Source organism: Laccaria bicolor, genomic scaffold (assembly GCF_000143565.1).
Source record: "Laccaria bicolor S238N-H82 LACBIscaffold_1 genomic scaffold, whole genome shotgun sequence".
Lineage (NCBI taxonomy): Eukaryota > Fungi > Basidiomycota > Agaricomycetes > Agaricales > Hydnangiaceae > Laccaria > Laccaria bicolor.
Window position 1 is genome coordinate 2,861,184 of NW_001889872.1, and position 14,158 is coordinate 2,875,341.

General features: G+C 47.3%; 9 protein-coding genes across 9 annotated transcripts; 6 read left to right on the forward strand and 3 right to left on the reverse strand.

The window, feature by feature from the left end:
• Positions 1 to 792: 792 nt before the first annotated feature.
• On the reverse strand, positions 793 to 1,690 carry LACBIDRAFT_291896 (uncharacterized protein; the record flags this gene model as incomplete). The annotated part of the gene is made up of 5 exons (XM_001874260.1): positions 793 to 1,056; positions 1,114 to 1,149; positions 1,197 to 1,360; positions 1,414 to 1,503; positions 1,561 to 1,690. 5 exons carry the CDS (start codon positions 1,688 to 1,690, stop codon positions 856 to 858), a joined length of 621 nt encoding a protein of 206 aa, XP_001874295.1. The 3' UTR covers positions 793 to 855.
• A 288-nt stretch (positions 1,691 to 1,978) lies between these two features.
• On the reverse strand, positions 1,979 to 2,756 carry LACBIDRAFT_321279 (uncharacterized protein; the record flags this gene model as incomplete). The annotated part of the gene is made up of 5 exons (XM_001874261.1): positions 1,979 to 2,007; positions 2,062 to 2,173; positions 2,221 to 2,417; positions 2,496 to 2,585; positions 2,636 to 2,756. 5 exons carry the CDS (start codon positions 2,754 to 2,756, stop codon positions 1,979 to 1,981), a joined length of 549 nt encoding a protein of 182 aa, XP_001874296.1.
• Positions 2,757 to 3,689: 933 nt separating this feature from the next.
• Positions 3,690 to 4,852, forward strand: LACBIDRAFT_321280 (uncharacterized protein; the record flags this gene model as incomplete). The annotated part of the gene is made up of 6 exons (XM_001873624.1): positions 3,690 to 3,757; positions 3,923 to 3,986; positions 4,105 to 4,325; positions 4,457 to 4,478; positions 4,691 to 4,714; positions 4,769 to 4,852. The coding sequence occupies 6 exons, from the start codon at positions 3,690 to 3,692 to the stop codon at positions 4,850 to 4,852; spliced, it is 483 nt and encodes a 160-aa protein (XP_001873659.1).
• Positions 4,853 to 6,704: 1,852 nt separating this feature from the next.
• Positions 6,705 to 7,099, forward strand: LACBIDRAFT_301813 (uncharacterized protein; the record flags this gene model as incomplete). Its single annotated transcript, XM_001873625.1, has 1 exon — positions 6,705 to 7,099. One exon carries the CDS (start codon positions 6,705 to 6,707, stop codon positions 6,903 to 6,905), a length of 201 nt encoding a protein of 66 aa, XP_001873660.1. The 3' UTR covers positions 6,906 to 7,099.
• Positions 7,100 to 7,681: 582 nt separating this feature from the next.
• On the forward strand, positions 7,682 to 8,392 carry LACBIDRAFT_301814 (uncharacterized protein; the record flags this gene model as incomplete). Its single annotated transcript, XM_001873626.1, has 3 exons — positions 7,682 to 7,775; positions 7,942 to 8,196; positions 8,265 to 8,392. The coding sequence occupies 3 exons, from the start codon at positions 7,682 to 7,684 to the stop codon at positions 8,390 to 8,392; spliced, it is 477 nt and encodes a 158-aa protein (XP_001873661.1).
• Positions 8,393 to 8,631: 239 nt separating this feature from the next.
• On the forward strand, positions 8,632 to 8,948 carry LACBIDRAFT_301815 (uncharacterized protein; the record flags this gene model as incomplete). Its single annotated transcript, XM_001873627.1, has 2 exons — positions 8,632 to 8,804; positions 8,858 to 8,948. The coding sequence occupies 2 exons, from the start codon at positions 8,632 to 8,634 to the stop codon at positions 8,946 to 8,948; spliced, it is 264 nt and encodes an 87-aa protein (XP_001873662.1).
• Positions 8,949 to 9,044: 96 nt separating this feature from the next.
• LACBIDRAFT_301816 (uncharacterized protein) lies at positions 9,045 to 9,353 on the forward strand (the record flags this gene model as incomplete). Its single annotated transcript, XM_001873628.1, has 1 exon — positions 9,045 to 9,353. The coding sequence occupies exon 1, from the start codon at positions 9,090 to 9,092 to the stop codon at positions 9,351 to 9,353; it is 264 nt and encodes an 87-aa protein (XP_001873663.1). The 5' UTR covers positions 9,045 to 9,089.
• Positions 9,354 to 9,925: 572 nt separating this feature from the next.
• LACBIDRAFT_291897 (uncharacterized protein) lies at positions 9,926 to 10,706 on the forward strand (the record flags this gene model as incomplete). Its single annotated transcript, XM_001873629.1, has 3 exons — positions 9,926 to 10,130; positions 10,321 to 10,448; positions 10,606 to 10,706. Coding segments are annotated over 3 exons (432 nt in total), but the record flags the coding sequence as incomplete, so codon positions are not given.
• Positions 10,707 to 11,869: 1,163 nt separating this feature from the next.
• Positions 11,870 to 14,033, reverse strand: LACBIDRAFT_301821 (uncharacterized protein; the record flags this gene model as incomplete). The annotated part of the gene is made up of 4 exons (XM_001874262.1): positions 11,870 to 13,190; positions 13,243 to 13,585; positions 13,636 to 13,911; positions 13,964 to 14,033. The coding sequence occupies 4 exons, from the start codon at positions 14,031 to 14,033 to the stop codon at positions 11,870 to 11,872; spliced, it is 2,010 nt and encodes a 669-aa protein (XP_001874297.1).
• Positions 14,034 to 14,158: the final 125 nt, after the last annotated feature.

Below are 14,158 nucleotides of genomic sequence, written 5' to 3' on the forward strand. Positions count from 1 at the left end.
AACCCATCCAAACATTTCGTCGAACTCAAAGACCAGCGTGAAGTCTTCGGCCGCTTGGTACAGTGTCGAACCGGGCACGCGTATACAGGAGAATTCCGCAGACAATTCTTCCCAGAGAAAACCACAAACTGCGAATGCGGAGTGGACCCACAGACGCGCGAGCACATTATAAGAGACTGCGAACGGTACGAGGACCAACGGGCCAAGCTACGTGATCACGACCGTGAACTGGCACTCCCAGAACTACTGGGAACCCCCAAAGGCATCACGGCCCTATCCATCTTCATAAGAGACTCCGGCGCGTTCACATTCACGGGAGAAAAGCACATGCCAAAAGAAACCCCATCCTTCCAGGACGAACCAGAACCCCCAGACGAGGACTCAGAAGACGATGAGTCCGACGCTGAACCATAACACCCATACGATGCCCACACCCAGACCCAATCCCCCGCGAGCGCAAGAGCGCCCGCCATGCCCCTAGCGTCGCCACGACGCACTCGACTCTGACCTCCAGTTCTCTGGCCCCTGCACACAACCCTACACATCTCTTATACAATACAGCTACACATCGGACACCCAAATTCACGTAATGGAAAGCCCGCACGACATAATTACATCTAAAAGGGAAGCCATACGCTTCCCGTGCGTCTTAGTACTAGACTACTTGTTGCACGTAAATCTCGAGATAATAAAAAAAAAAAAAAAAAAAAAAAGCTTCAAAACCGTGTTAGTTCGTGACTGAGCGTTTGCTGCGTAAGAACCTCCGAGTGATATTTTTTACGTCAGCGTTGGTAGTCATTCAAGTGGTTGTTTGTGGTTATTGATGGTGCTGCTCTTTAACAACCCGACGATTATTTACATCACAGTAGCTAAAGAGATTCCGAAAAGTGCGGTGACGATCCCAGCAACGCCAAAGGCCGGAACAGTACCTAACGCCGCACTCTTGGATCCCGTCGCTGCAGCTCCAGTTGACGTGGCCGTCGCACTGACGCTGGCGTTGCTACACGTAATGCTCGACGAAATTGTGAAGTTTTTTGACAAAGTCAAGTCCGCACACTACACATTCAAAGGGTTGAATCTATCAAAGCCTGAGGGGAGTAAGTTGTTACTTACCTGATACAAGTTACCGTCACCTCCATTAAAGACAAACTAGACATGAATCAGAAAAGTGCCAAGGTAAAAGCCATGGTACTTACTTGGATAGTAACGTTTTGACCATCTTGCAAGCCGGTTGCGTTTGTCGCGGACAGGTCGAAAGGTAAGCAAAACAAACCTTCTCCATGTGCTTGGGCATACGGGGTGATTTGCGAAAAGTTGTTGAACGAAGTGGGATCCGAAGCCGTTGAAAGCAGGATTCCACCTTGAATGAAGCGATTAAGCCAGGGTTGTTATCAACGATATTAACATGCTTACTGGTCCATAAGGGATGCTCAGAGTTAAGGGTGATGAAACCGCCGGTTAAAGGAAATTCTGTACGGTTTGCCGCAGGATTAGCGTAGCCATCTGTAACAAAACTTTTTCAATACACTCTGAAGTGCATAGGGTTATTGGGAACGTTACCACAGAATGTGGGCTCGTTATCCTCGACGAAGGCGCCACGCGGTGAAGGGAACTGGAGTTGGAAATGGGCGTTAACCCCAGCGACGAGTGCAAGGAGCGCGAGGGTAAAGAACTTGGGTTGACAGTACATTCTGAGCGTCGAGGAACTTTGAAATATTTCCACTGTTTTCCGCCCATATTTATTTACTCAAAACCAACGTTGCGAAGGCAGTTAAAAAAGTTTTTTACCATCTTTGTTCTATTTATATCGCAAAGGTGAAAGTTTGACGCGCTTGAATGCATCCATCAATTGCCCGATCGAGTCTGATCAACAAGCATGTCCTCACCAAAAACAAATCAAAGAGTGAAATGAACCATGTTAAGCAATTTAGATGGACAGGTTGAGCAGAGGTAGGATAGATGCAAAGGCCGTATACATCTACGAGGTAGCCAACGCAAGCCCTGCGACTGTAAGAAGAAGAGCAGTCAACCCGAACATTTTGTCGCCCCGGCCCAGCCCACCAGCGGTGTGTGACGCTGTTGGGACTGCAGACGTCGACGATGTTGCCACAGTTTCATTTACGCAAGTAGCATTTCCAACGGTTGCATTGCTTGACAAGGTTAGATCGGCGCACTAATCAACGTTTAGCCAAGTCCTGAAAGATAAACATATTGACTCACTTGATATAAATTTCCGTCTCCACCTGAAAAAACGATCTGGATGGTTACGTTCGCACCATCTTTAACTCCGGTGGCATTTGACGCGGAAACGTTGAGGGGCATACAAAAAGTACCCGCAGACGCCTCCTTGGCATAGGGTGAAACAAATTGTTGAACGCCGTTCGAGGAGAAGTTCTCAAACGATGTAGGATTCTGCACTGTTGAGATGATCACACCAACTGAGCGAACGCCTTGTTAATTTCACATCCACGTCGAAAGTTTACCAGAGAACAGACCTGTCCAGCCAGGATGACCAGATTTGATGCTAAAAAAGCCACCGGAGAGCGGATAAACGGTTCGGTTGGGAACCGCATTAGTGTATCCACCTGACGTCGACTTTAGGCCCGTCTTTGCCCTCATATAAATATTAACGCACCACAGTAATTTGGTTCTTGATCAGCAACGAAAACTCCTCTAGGCTCGGGAAACAAAAGACGAAAATGAGCACGAGCAACACTCGCGAAGCAAAGGAGGATTGTCAAAGATAAGAACGACATGGTGCTGAGGGTGTGTCCGATGACAGAGAAAGACCGAAATCTCTAGAGAATGCAGGACAAAATTTGAGCCTTTATACGTGGTTCTCTCCACAAGCAAGAGCCCTGCTAACAGCTTGGCGTCGAAGCACGAAAAAGTTTTTTTTTCATCCTTCGTTATGCGTTTTGGCTTGGCGAATGTAAATCTTTGACAGGTTGCAGTATGGGACCTGATATCCAACCAGAGCCATTGATTATCGAGCATAATCGTATGCTTTTTAGGCAGGACATGGAGACGTTGATGATATAGAGCAAACTAGTGTGTTCCGAATCCCTCATGAAGACGACAGAACACAGGAAAATCAAGCGGCTCAATCCAGACAGCCGAGACGCACGATCCAAAGGTACAGCAATTGATTAAAATTTCAAAGAAAGCACCATGAGGCGTAGCCATCGTCATATTCACAGGGAAGATGAAAAAGAGCAGTGCGTCGCCTGACCGTCGTTCTAGATGTCCAGCGTTGCCCAATCAGCGCCAAGGTTCCCGAGTCAGGTTTTGACTCGGGAACTCCAGATCTTGTGACCAATGCGTGAGAAGATGGAGGCAACGATGCTCTAAGGAACGGTGATGGCGACGGGGATATGTTAAAGGTGGCAGTCAGAGACGTAAGCTCAAATGAACCGTGATCCACAGTGGCAAGTCGACCTGATGATGCTTGTCATGCATGATGACGAGAGGAGGGCGGTGGGGAAGGAGTGAGAGTTGAGAGGGGGGTAGGTATGCCATTGGCAGACATTACTTGAGGCTAATCAACTTGAATTACGACGGCTAAGAAAGGCACATGAGATGACCACCAAAAACCACGTAGCCGTGCATGTATCTTAGGGGTGCTTTGCAAACCAATGGCGTAGCTTGTGAGCGCGAGGAGAGGATGGGAAAGTAGAGGTGGTCGCACAATGAGACGACGACCACAGGGAGCCGATGAGCAAGAGACAAACAACGGCCTGGTCGACAACGTCGAGAGGTAAGATCAGCCAGAATGGGTTCTGTGGGGGAGACTTGATGTCGTGAACAGTGTGGTGACGATATGCCGGGATGGGTCCAGGGAGAGAAAGAAGAGGAGAGGAAAATAGGGATGAGGCATTTTTTCTTTTTGAACACGGCATGATTTATATATGGAAGTCAGTAGCCATCAGCTGCAATTTGATGTGATGAGCTCTTTGAGCGTCTCGGAATTCTGCGATTGGCTGACGGTCTTTTCTATGAAAACGCGCTATCCACTGTCCAGTGAGCTTGGCCCTTTGTTCGTCGTAGCTGGTGCATTCTCTGATGATATGTTCACGGGTTTGTGGGTCCTCTCCACACTCGCAGTTAGTGCTCTCGTCTGGGAAGAACTGCTTGCGAGACTCTCTGGTGCACGCGTGTCCGATGCGACATTGGACTAGGCGTCCGAAGACCTCGCGCTGGTCTTTGAGCTCGATGAAGTGCTTTGTGGGATTGAGAGACGGGGGAATCCTGTTGGCTATGGCGAACCTCGGCTCCATGCTGTCTGGGTGGATGCCTTTGCTTGACGTAGGGCAAATGCCCTCCAGGTTTGCTCGATGCTTTGCCTTGCCTTATCTTTGCCATACCAATGGGCGATCTCCGTCTTCAGTCTGTTATTTGTGGGGTGTACGTCATGCGCTGAATAATGACTTCGACTGGACACTGTCATTCTTTTCAGTGAAACGACAACACAGGGATCTGTATGCATCTTCCTAGTGTCCTCCCTCCCGAATTTCCTTCAAGGCTTTAAGTTTTAAGCCTTGTATTTATAGATGGTGACATGTGTCCTCCGAGCAAGAGTCCCATTGATGTTTATCCCTGAATATTTTCCGTCAACTGAACAACCGCACAACATGCAAACCCGAAATTGCTGAAGACGCGAAGTTTTGTCATTTTTGAGGCGATAATGTAGGCTGGGCTTTGCAAGGCCAAGGATGTGAGTGTTGCCTAGTGTCTGTTTTCACATGTCTAACTGACCTGTTTTCTTTAGCGGTCTCTGTTTTACTCTTCCAAGATAGGCAACGAAGTATCCAAACGTCGTTCATACAGTCGTTGCTCCAAATCTGGCTCGTGAAATCGAATATCAATAATATGGTTGTCGTAAGCATCAGTCTATGGCCCCATTTTTCCTGCATTCTTGGCCGTCGTTAATGACATCCTTCCCTCCAAAATTCGGCTTATCAGTAGCATGCATGGTTATGATATACGCCCCATTCCCTGAACCTCCCGAAAGAATTACCAATGTAAACTCTCACCATGTACTTCGTCAGATTTGCAGATGCCTCGGAAGTCTTCAGATTACAATTAGAGCCCGTTCAGCAACCAGAATCTGACAGGAATCTAGCTGCCTAATAAATATGCAGTTCAATTTGAAATAAAGACGATGGCGGAAACATCGTTTCCACGGGCTCCTATTTATGTTCTATCCGTGAAGGTTTGTGTATCTACATACGCAGTGATTTGTTCAGAAGTGGGTATTAAATAACAGAAACATCTCTGTTCCACCGGTATTGTTAATCACCAGCAACATACCCGAGTGTTCTGTAATTTGAAGGGAACAAAGAGTGTAGATCACCAACGGAACGTTGAACGTTGAACCCGCTGGGGCCGCGAGAATCTGAGAATCACGCGCATGCTCACTACCACGTCCACTGAACCCGATCGATGACACTGACCTTGTGCTGACCTCGATTGACGATGCTGAGTCCTGACCTCGATCGACGACGAATATCCAATTCGACGATGGCCTCCATCGAGCACTGCTGCCCACAATCAACTATGTACCTAGAATTAACTTCCTCTGTTTGTAACACCCGCAGACAACCCGCAGATTAAAAACTCTTTCCTCCCCACCTTCTTGGTGTGACGTACTGCAGTACAATGTTGTTCACTGACATGGGGTTTATTCTACCTGCTCTCAATCCTCAAGCATGTCATGCCAAGTGGCTCAAACAATAACCAGCTTAAATCTAAATACAACCCACCTCATAAGAAATTTTCAATGAGTTTGTGTTTCAATGGCTTCTGATATAGGGACTAACTAAACTTGTAAAGACTCAGAAATTTGAGCAGAGCTTCGGCAGTGGACTTCATATCCAAGGTTTAGCGTAAATTTCTTTCGAAGTGGAAGCGAAGCGACGCGACGTGTCTGTCACAGAAAGTGACACCTTGATCGAGGTTCTCTTCGCATTTTTCTGATCCTCAAGACACCGCCACTCGTCATTTTAATGTAGATTGACTTAAAACTATGCTTAGTTGCGTAAAATACATTTTTAATAGTTTCAAGCTGCTTCCCTCGGGGTACAGAGGGTGAACTATGTTTTTGCTGAGTTTGTTTACTAGTATTGAACAATAACTTCCACAACCGGCCAATTGCGGGTCATCAGGTGATTATTCTCAGGAGAATATTCTCCCAGTGGAGAGGCGCATCGCCCCTTTGGGCTGTAGGTTGTTTGTACTTGTTGTATTACTGCCAATTTCTTTGATTTTCACGGAAATCATCTTTTTTAGCGCATGGCCTCTTCTTTGGGTCAGATTTATGGCCAAATCGAATCAAATATCAATTCCGCAGGGAGTCTTCGGACTCGTTTTTTTAAATTCGGGCGTGGGACCAGGAATTTAATCGAAAAATGACATTTAGAAAACACATTTTAAAAAAATAGTCCAAAGTCTCCCTCCAGCAATGCTAGATCATCATTTTTACACACTTATTTTGAGGCAAACGCGAGGGAGGAAAGAGAAAGGCTGTAATAATTGCTGATTGGCTACAAGACCAATTAATGGATTACATAATACGCGTCAAGAACGCGTCAAAAGCATACTGACTATGCAAAATCACATCCCATAACACTGAATATCCTGCGGCACCCTCCTATACATACAGAAGAGGTTACTTTCTTACCTCACATGTCCCAAAATTTGAAAGCATGAAGGTTGACAATGGGAAAGACTCTGTGGAGGTCACATGGAGAGGGTGCCATTTAGTGTTTGAAAGTCCGGTTCGGTCCGGTTTTTTGATGCCCAGGGGCGTTAACCGTAACCGTAACCGGTCTGCCTTTTCCCCAGAAGTCAAAAGACCAGACCGGACCGCAAAAAGACCGCAGACCGCGGTTTTTTGCGGTCTATAGACCGGTTTCGGTCTGCATCGGTTTTAACCGGTTTATGACTGGTCTTTAGGCCAATATTTTAAAATTATGAATCGGTAAATTTATTAACATCTCTAATAGCTTCAAAACGAGCCCAAGAACGTTAAATTCCGTTAGGAATTGGTGCTTCTATAAAATAAGTCTGGTACATCTATTATTCCCAAAAGTAATTTACATTTTAATTCATATCTCTCTCGTTTTTTTACCAAATCGTACGTTCTTGGGTGCGTTTTAAAGGGTATTTAAGGGGCTACAAAAGACCGGTCCAAACCGGTCAAGACCGGTTCACGTTAACTGGTTTTTTTGCGGTCTTTACATTTCAAAAATAAAAGACCGTAACTGCAGGTCCGGTCTTTTGCGGTCTTGGTCCGGTCTGGTTACGGTCTTTTTCCAGTCACGAGACCGGACTTCCAAACACTAGTGCCATTGAAGAGCACATGAAGCCAAAGCCCAAGGGGGTCTGTGAGCTGATTAAGGTTGTCGCTAGGTTTCTTGCTCGAGGATACAAGGGAAATAGCAGGACAGGTACTTCCTGGGATGGACACCAACAATCAAACTGCAGGAGAGAACTTATATGAGTCAGACAACAACAATTTCTGGATTAGATTTTGATATACTATATGTTACATGTTTCATACACAGCTCTACAGGGTAGAATGCCTGAAATACCTCAAACTTTCGTTTCGAAGTGGATGCAAGCGCGATTTGCCAGTTTCGAGGTGGCTGTGCACTGACTAAGCAGCCGCAACCATTTAGGGATGGTGCGCCTCTCCACTCCCAGTCGATTCAACGCCCTCTTCGACATCACCAAGATTGTTCAATCACTTCGATCACGATCGACGCAAGATTTCAGTACTCAGTCTGCAATTAGCTGCAATTAGGCATCGCTTTTTGATGCATTGCGGGGTATAACTTCATATTATCGTGAACAAAGGTACGACTTCACATAATATCGAGGAGGACTAGGGTATAACGGGTATACGTGTTGAACGTTGAACGTTGATCTTTTGTTTTCCAGGAATACCACAAGTCTCCAGCAGCATCCTCTATGTACACCCTTGTATCACGCCTCCAGATCCACTACTGGGACAGACGTGTATAATCGCCATTCAGCGCCATTCTCTTCCTCTTTGCTGCCTCCGTGCCGTTCAACTACGTGTGCTCGTCCTGTGCAGCAGCCACGGCGCTGGGCGGCAAACAAGTCAAAGCTCTGAGGTCGTACTTAAGCAACGACACGAGTGTATCCTCCTACGTTCTCGCTTAAATACGTTGCGTATGTTTTCATTCCTTCTTTCGCTGGTCCTGTTCGTCGTCTTGAATTTGTGTTTTATTTTGTGAAAGGTGATGGTAACGCCATCGCTGCCCGTGGCTTTGAAAGTTTGATGAAGCCGAGGCTCCCAGCACTCTCCAAAAATGCTTCCGCCGTCGCTGCTGGCCGTTGTCCTTTGCGACCTTTGTCGCCGAGATGAACTTTGTTAGGCCCCGCGTCACAGATGAGTAAGTAGTAAGATATAACATTCCTCTCTTTTCTGATCGTCTCTTTTGAAGTTGCCCGTGCCATATAGGCAGTGGGAGGCATCTTGCGGTGGAATTAGGCTTGTTATGCGCGGGTTGCATTTACAGTCCCAATGCTGTCAAGATGGCGCCGACACGTAACGTCTGACGCTTCCCCGCTTCAGACGCGCTAGCCCCCTCCAGTGATAAAGCTATGGTGACCGACCTCACGCCTTCGACTGGCCTCTGGGTCTATGCGATTATCGGAGCGTCGATCCATGGAAGGGGGTGGTGCCTGCGACGTTGGTGCATCTGGATAGGGAGGATGAAACGTCGGGCGTTCAGTGTAACTACTATGGAATGGCGCCTGTTGGTTTTGATCAAGTGGTAAGTGGATAGTTTTTGCTTTTGAATTTAAGGGTTGATGAGAATGTTGGCAGGTTTGATTCGGTGGAAGATGGGACGAGAGTCGGCCAAATATGGCTGGCAAGTCAACCTTTCTACAGCGAACAGTCGTTATGGCTGTCGTAGCTCAGATCGCCACCCTTTCCTCCTCCATCTTCTCCCCAGTCATTCTGCATCACACCCGAATGAACGTCTTTCCCCCGGACGGCAGTGATCTCGAAATCCATACAATGCACATTTTCAACATCATCCACAGCCACTCCGTCCATGGCTAAATTTGCTGCTCTCCTCAACTTACCACCATTGCAACCCTTTGTGCCCACAAACATCGGTAGCACATACGATATCATGATGGCTGGCCGCTTCATCGATTCTTTGTTTCTCGTGGCACACATTCCGCACAGCGACTCCGCCATCATCTTCCGCCGACTTGATTGTAAAAATTTTCAATCGCTGTTCAGAGCTCCGTTCTCCCCTCTTCTCTCCTTCGTCACCCACATCGCCAGATTACCCTGCTACAGCACCTTCTAGTCAAAAGTGCGAGCAATTGCTGCTCATGCCTGGAGTCGAAGGAAAATCGCCGGTCCCCCCCCCGTTACGCTGAAGGTCAACGGGGCCTCCAGCACCTCACGTTGCAGCGCCTGGGACGTATTTACTAAGACGAGCTCAAGAAGAGTGTTCGCAGCTCCAGCCGAGTCTCCTGTCGTTACACTCTTATTGTTTTAGTTGTGTCTCTATTCCAGTTCGCTGGTGGTCATACGGCAACTCCAGAATTTCGCTTCGGAGGATTCATTTTGTGTCTTGATCGACTCCCTTCACCGTCAATTGCTTCATTAGGCCTAGGTTTCCAAAAACATAACCATTTCGAAACAGGTCAACCACCGATGAAAGACCCTTTGCTGTAGACTCAACCTCGTGACTCTTTGTTCTCAAATGAAATATTTCAACGCGCCCCTTTTGAAAAATTTAACATGCCCGCCATTCAAACAAGTCAGCCAAAATTTCATCACCTATCTCAAGCAAGAATCTCATTGTGTCGACCCTGTTGGTCAATCTGGTTCAAGAGTAATCACCGACGTCCTTCACCTCCCAGCTCTCCAACGATGTCTACGCCGCTTCAACAACCTACCCTCCTTGATTCTTGTGATACGACCCTTCGAGCAAGACGCCCTAGCTCCTTAAATTTGTTGACTGCGGTGCTTCCTTGCTTCACTGCCAATCCCTCTTCTCCTGATGACTTCAACCCTTCAGACGACACACCCTTAAACGACACACCCTTAGGACAAGGTCTCTCACAAAAGTCCATGTGTCAGAACATTTCGCCTCTTTTTGACGCACACATGTCTGGCTACACTTCGAAACTGACCATTCCCCGTCACCATAAAGCAAATCCAACATTTGGAATGCCTCCCTTTATACGGTACTTGTTCAAGACCCTCCACAGTCTTAAAAAACCCCGTGTTGATCTGACCGAAGAAAATTGTTTGTTGTTGTCGAGGCAAGGACGTTTGCGATGGCGCCTCGCAGTTTTTCTTGCATATTTCATGTGATGGAGGTGAGGCGTCATTCTCCATTCTGGCAAGTAATTCAATCTTGTCTGGAAATCTAAGTAACTGGTACTCCCTTGTGAGCTACTGTTCCCCGTCTCTTTCCTGAGGTTTCTTAGACTTCATGGTAGAATCTCATATAACTTTTTCGACGTTCTCTCTGCTCTTTGCTGGCAGCACTTGCGGGCAAGTGATCAAAATCGGATTTTGTGGATTTTCTGACTACCGCGCTACAGATGTTCAATACTTACAACGATGAACATCTCGCCAAGCTTGTGAAAGACCACCCTCCCAAGCCAGCTGCCCGTGGGGACGTCTGCATCACTGCGTCTGCCAAGTGAAACATGGTGATGAGTTCGCCGTGTGATTCCTTCTTCCTAAGGTCCAGCTGAGCTTACGGTAAATTCAGTGAAGTTGTTGTTGCCGAAGTGTCATTTAGAGGCCAGTGCTGATCATGGCTTATCCGCGTATTTTCCATACCAAGGCACGCTTTTTGAACATTTGGCGAAGCTTCCGATTCTGCAAGACATGGTCCTCATCACGGAACTGTTCTCCTGTCCTGCTTATAGCTTGTACTTGTCAAGTGGAAGTGAGTTCCCCTTGTGTTTGCCATTCATCCCTGATCGATTGTGTGATGCATCGGTTAGATAGTGAAGTACTGGTCTTTGCGCTGCTCTCTACCTCATACTCCCGGAGTGACGGCGGGAGGTGGAATTGAAGGAAAGTGGTGGGTACAGAACACCACAGGGTTATTTCGAAGCGCCAGTGAACCTCATGGAACAGATGATTACACACCGTTGTATTTGCTCAAAGAGATTAGGAAGAAAAGGAATTTTTTCGGCAGCAGACGCGTAGAGATCGAGCTGAGGGTGACGATCTGTGAGTGTTTCGGGTCCTTCGTCTCATGCATTAGGTGACTGATACTTTTGCTAGTTGGGTTGATGTTTAGGTATCATGGGACGGGGACGAGAGACCTTTCGAGGATACGGTGAGTCTGAAGCATCGCCTACAGCGCCTCTCCTCAACACACGAAAAACCGGTTTTCGATTGAACACATGTGGTTGAACAACACTGGTCTCGCATGCTATTTGGTTCAACATCGTTACTTTCACTGTCCAATTCAAAGACTTAATTCCACGAAATGTCCCCAACTTCCCTTGCCATCCTTCAAGCCTTCACGAGCAGCCAGCGACCTCGAGCTCTCACGAGCGGGGAGACGCGACGATAGCCATAGCACGGCCGTCAAAGAATGAGATCGATGTGGGTCACCTGAGGGCAAGGCGTGAGCGCCTCGCAGAAGTGTGTGATTGTCCGTTCGAGAACCTCCATCTTCCCAGCTGTCGGAATCGAGTATGAACAGCAGTGGCAAGGTTGTAGAGATAAATAGGCCGTTCTGGGTGGTCACGAGGGTGGACTGAGTACTTCCCGGTGAAGTGTGACCATTCGTCGATTTTAACAAAAAGTACAAGAAGTAAGGTAACCTTCAACTACACCAAGTAATTATTGTTTGTTCAACCTCGTTGACCTCCTTTGGCCAGACGTTGACGCCATCGTTTGTTGACCAGATGTTGATGCCTTCGTTTTCCGACCAGATGTTGATGCCTTCGTTCTCCGACCAGGTGTTGACAACTTGGCTTTCTTTGATGATTGCATTGATCTCGTAGTTGGTGAATCAATGGCGTGCTCCAGAGGCAACTCCAAGACATATACGTTGACATCCTCCAACTGGTCCAAACCCTCTGGAAGAACCCATCTATGTTCCTCCTCGCCAGTGGGACGGACGAGGACAAAGTCTACCTCGACTGGTGATGGTTCATCTGCCCTCCGCTTCCCCTCCCCCTTGGCTGACAGGCGAGGTTCATGTTGCTGATTGATTTGAGCAATAATTTCGTTTATGACAGCATAGCCCATATGTGACCCTCTATGTAACTTGGAAGTCGTCATCTGGAGTAGCCAGAGGCGTTGAGTCAGGCCGGAGGGAGAAAAACTCAGGAGGAAGGCATCGAACAGGGGATGATTGGTCAAGGTTGGGATGTAGTACACGTTTTCATAGAGAGGTGGCAAGTCCTTGGAGCGGAAGGAAACTAGTTTCCGCTTGATTTTCGGGAAACCGGATATAGTTTCAGATGACTCTGGGTCAAGGAGGGTAAACACATTGGAGTCATCGCGACTGTGCATCATTTTGAGGCCCCATGTCCCATCGGTTTCGTCTGCATTGACAAGAATACGGTGAGCAAAAGGCTCGAAAAGTGAGCCTACAAGGCCTCTTGTTTCGGGTAAGGCTAGGAAATGCTTGATTGTTGAGCCTGCTTTGACGTGTGACGCATCCAGCCATCTCTTGTAGAACTTCTCAGCAATGGCTGGTGATAAAAAGTCAATTTCCAACTGGTAATCTTCAAAAGTGCCGACATTGTTGATGGAGATGAGGCGATGCGAGGGGCCTCTCACGTCCGCGGATGGTTCAGGACGATTCAAGTCGTCCACAGCCTTCTCCAAATCATCGAAGGACAGATTCAGTGCGCTGTCGTGGGCTTTCGCCACTTCGTGAAAATTATTAAACATAGCGTCAAAGACTTCTCGGGGAACGAGTCCGAAGCGCGAAATAAGGCCATCCAATACGATGCCGAAAACCTCTTCGAACAATTCAGGCTGCACTTTCGGGGACAATTCAGGCTGCACTTCCGGGGACAATTCCTTGTGAAATTTAATGAGACCAGGGTTGTGGATTGTTGACAAAAACTGTGCATCATTCCATTTCTCGACTGGTATCTCTTGTTCTAAATTTGTTTCGAACTTTTTGAAGTCGGGAGAATGCCTCGCACTGGAAAATGCTTGAGAAACGATTAATCTTGGTATCGAAAGTAACATCTTACGCAAGTTTGAGCTCCTCAACAGTCCATAACGGGAACACGGTGTAAAGGGGGCGCCGCGCCTTACGCCACGAATAAATGGCCTTGTTTGGCGATGGACATTGCACGAGGAAACATCGGGGGTCAAGTGTGAGATCTGGCAATTCCTCGAATGGATGAAGGTCGAATAGAGACCAAATGAAGGTATTATCAGAAGGGGTGGGAAGATGACGGGCTCTTGTATTGGCCGTGGTACCGTAGACGCCATCATGATAGAAGAGAATATCTTGATGGCTCGCACGAAGCAATACCACTTGTTTCATCCGTAAAAGACGTAGTAGTAGGTACCACAAAAAAACTGTTTTGCCTACAAATGTCTCAGCAAGGACATACAAAAATATGGTTAATTAATCATACCAATCCCGGGTTGGCCTGTGAGAATCACTCCTGTCTTAGGCTGTCTTTGGGCACGTTCCCATGTCACCTTTTCGGCCACCAGATAACATTTCCGAACCATGAGACTATGGTCATTAGTTACCGGTAGAGCGATGTCATTTATGAATGTTTCAGAGAGGTCCTCATCGAGGCCTTCAAATTCGCGCCACTTATCTGCAAACTGTTGCAAAGAGGACTGTTTTTTAAGTTTCTCCCATGTTTGGCGGTCATTATCATCCCATGTCCAGTTGGTAGGGTCTTCATGAATGTGGTCACTAAGCATACTAGAAGGAACCATGAAAAGGCTCACCGGCGTTATCGCGTGCAAGATTGGGGTTGGTAAAGAGAACAGTTTCAACGAGTTGTGAGCCTGACGCCATCGGAGTTGGATAGAGCGTTTGGAACCTGCAGAGAGTATGCAGAAGGAGCCGAATGGAGCAACAAATGAGTGAAGGGTTGACGAATGGGGTAGAGCAAGCCTTATGGTTTACTTGTCTATGTTACA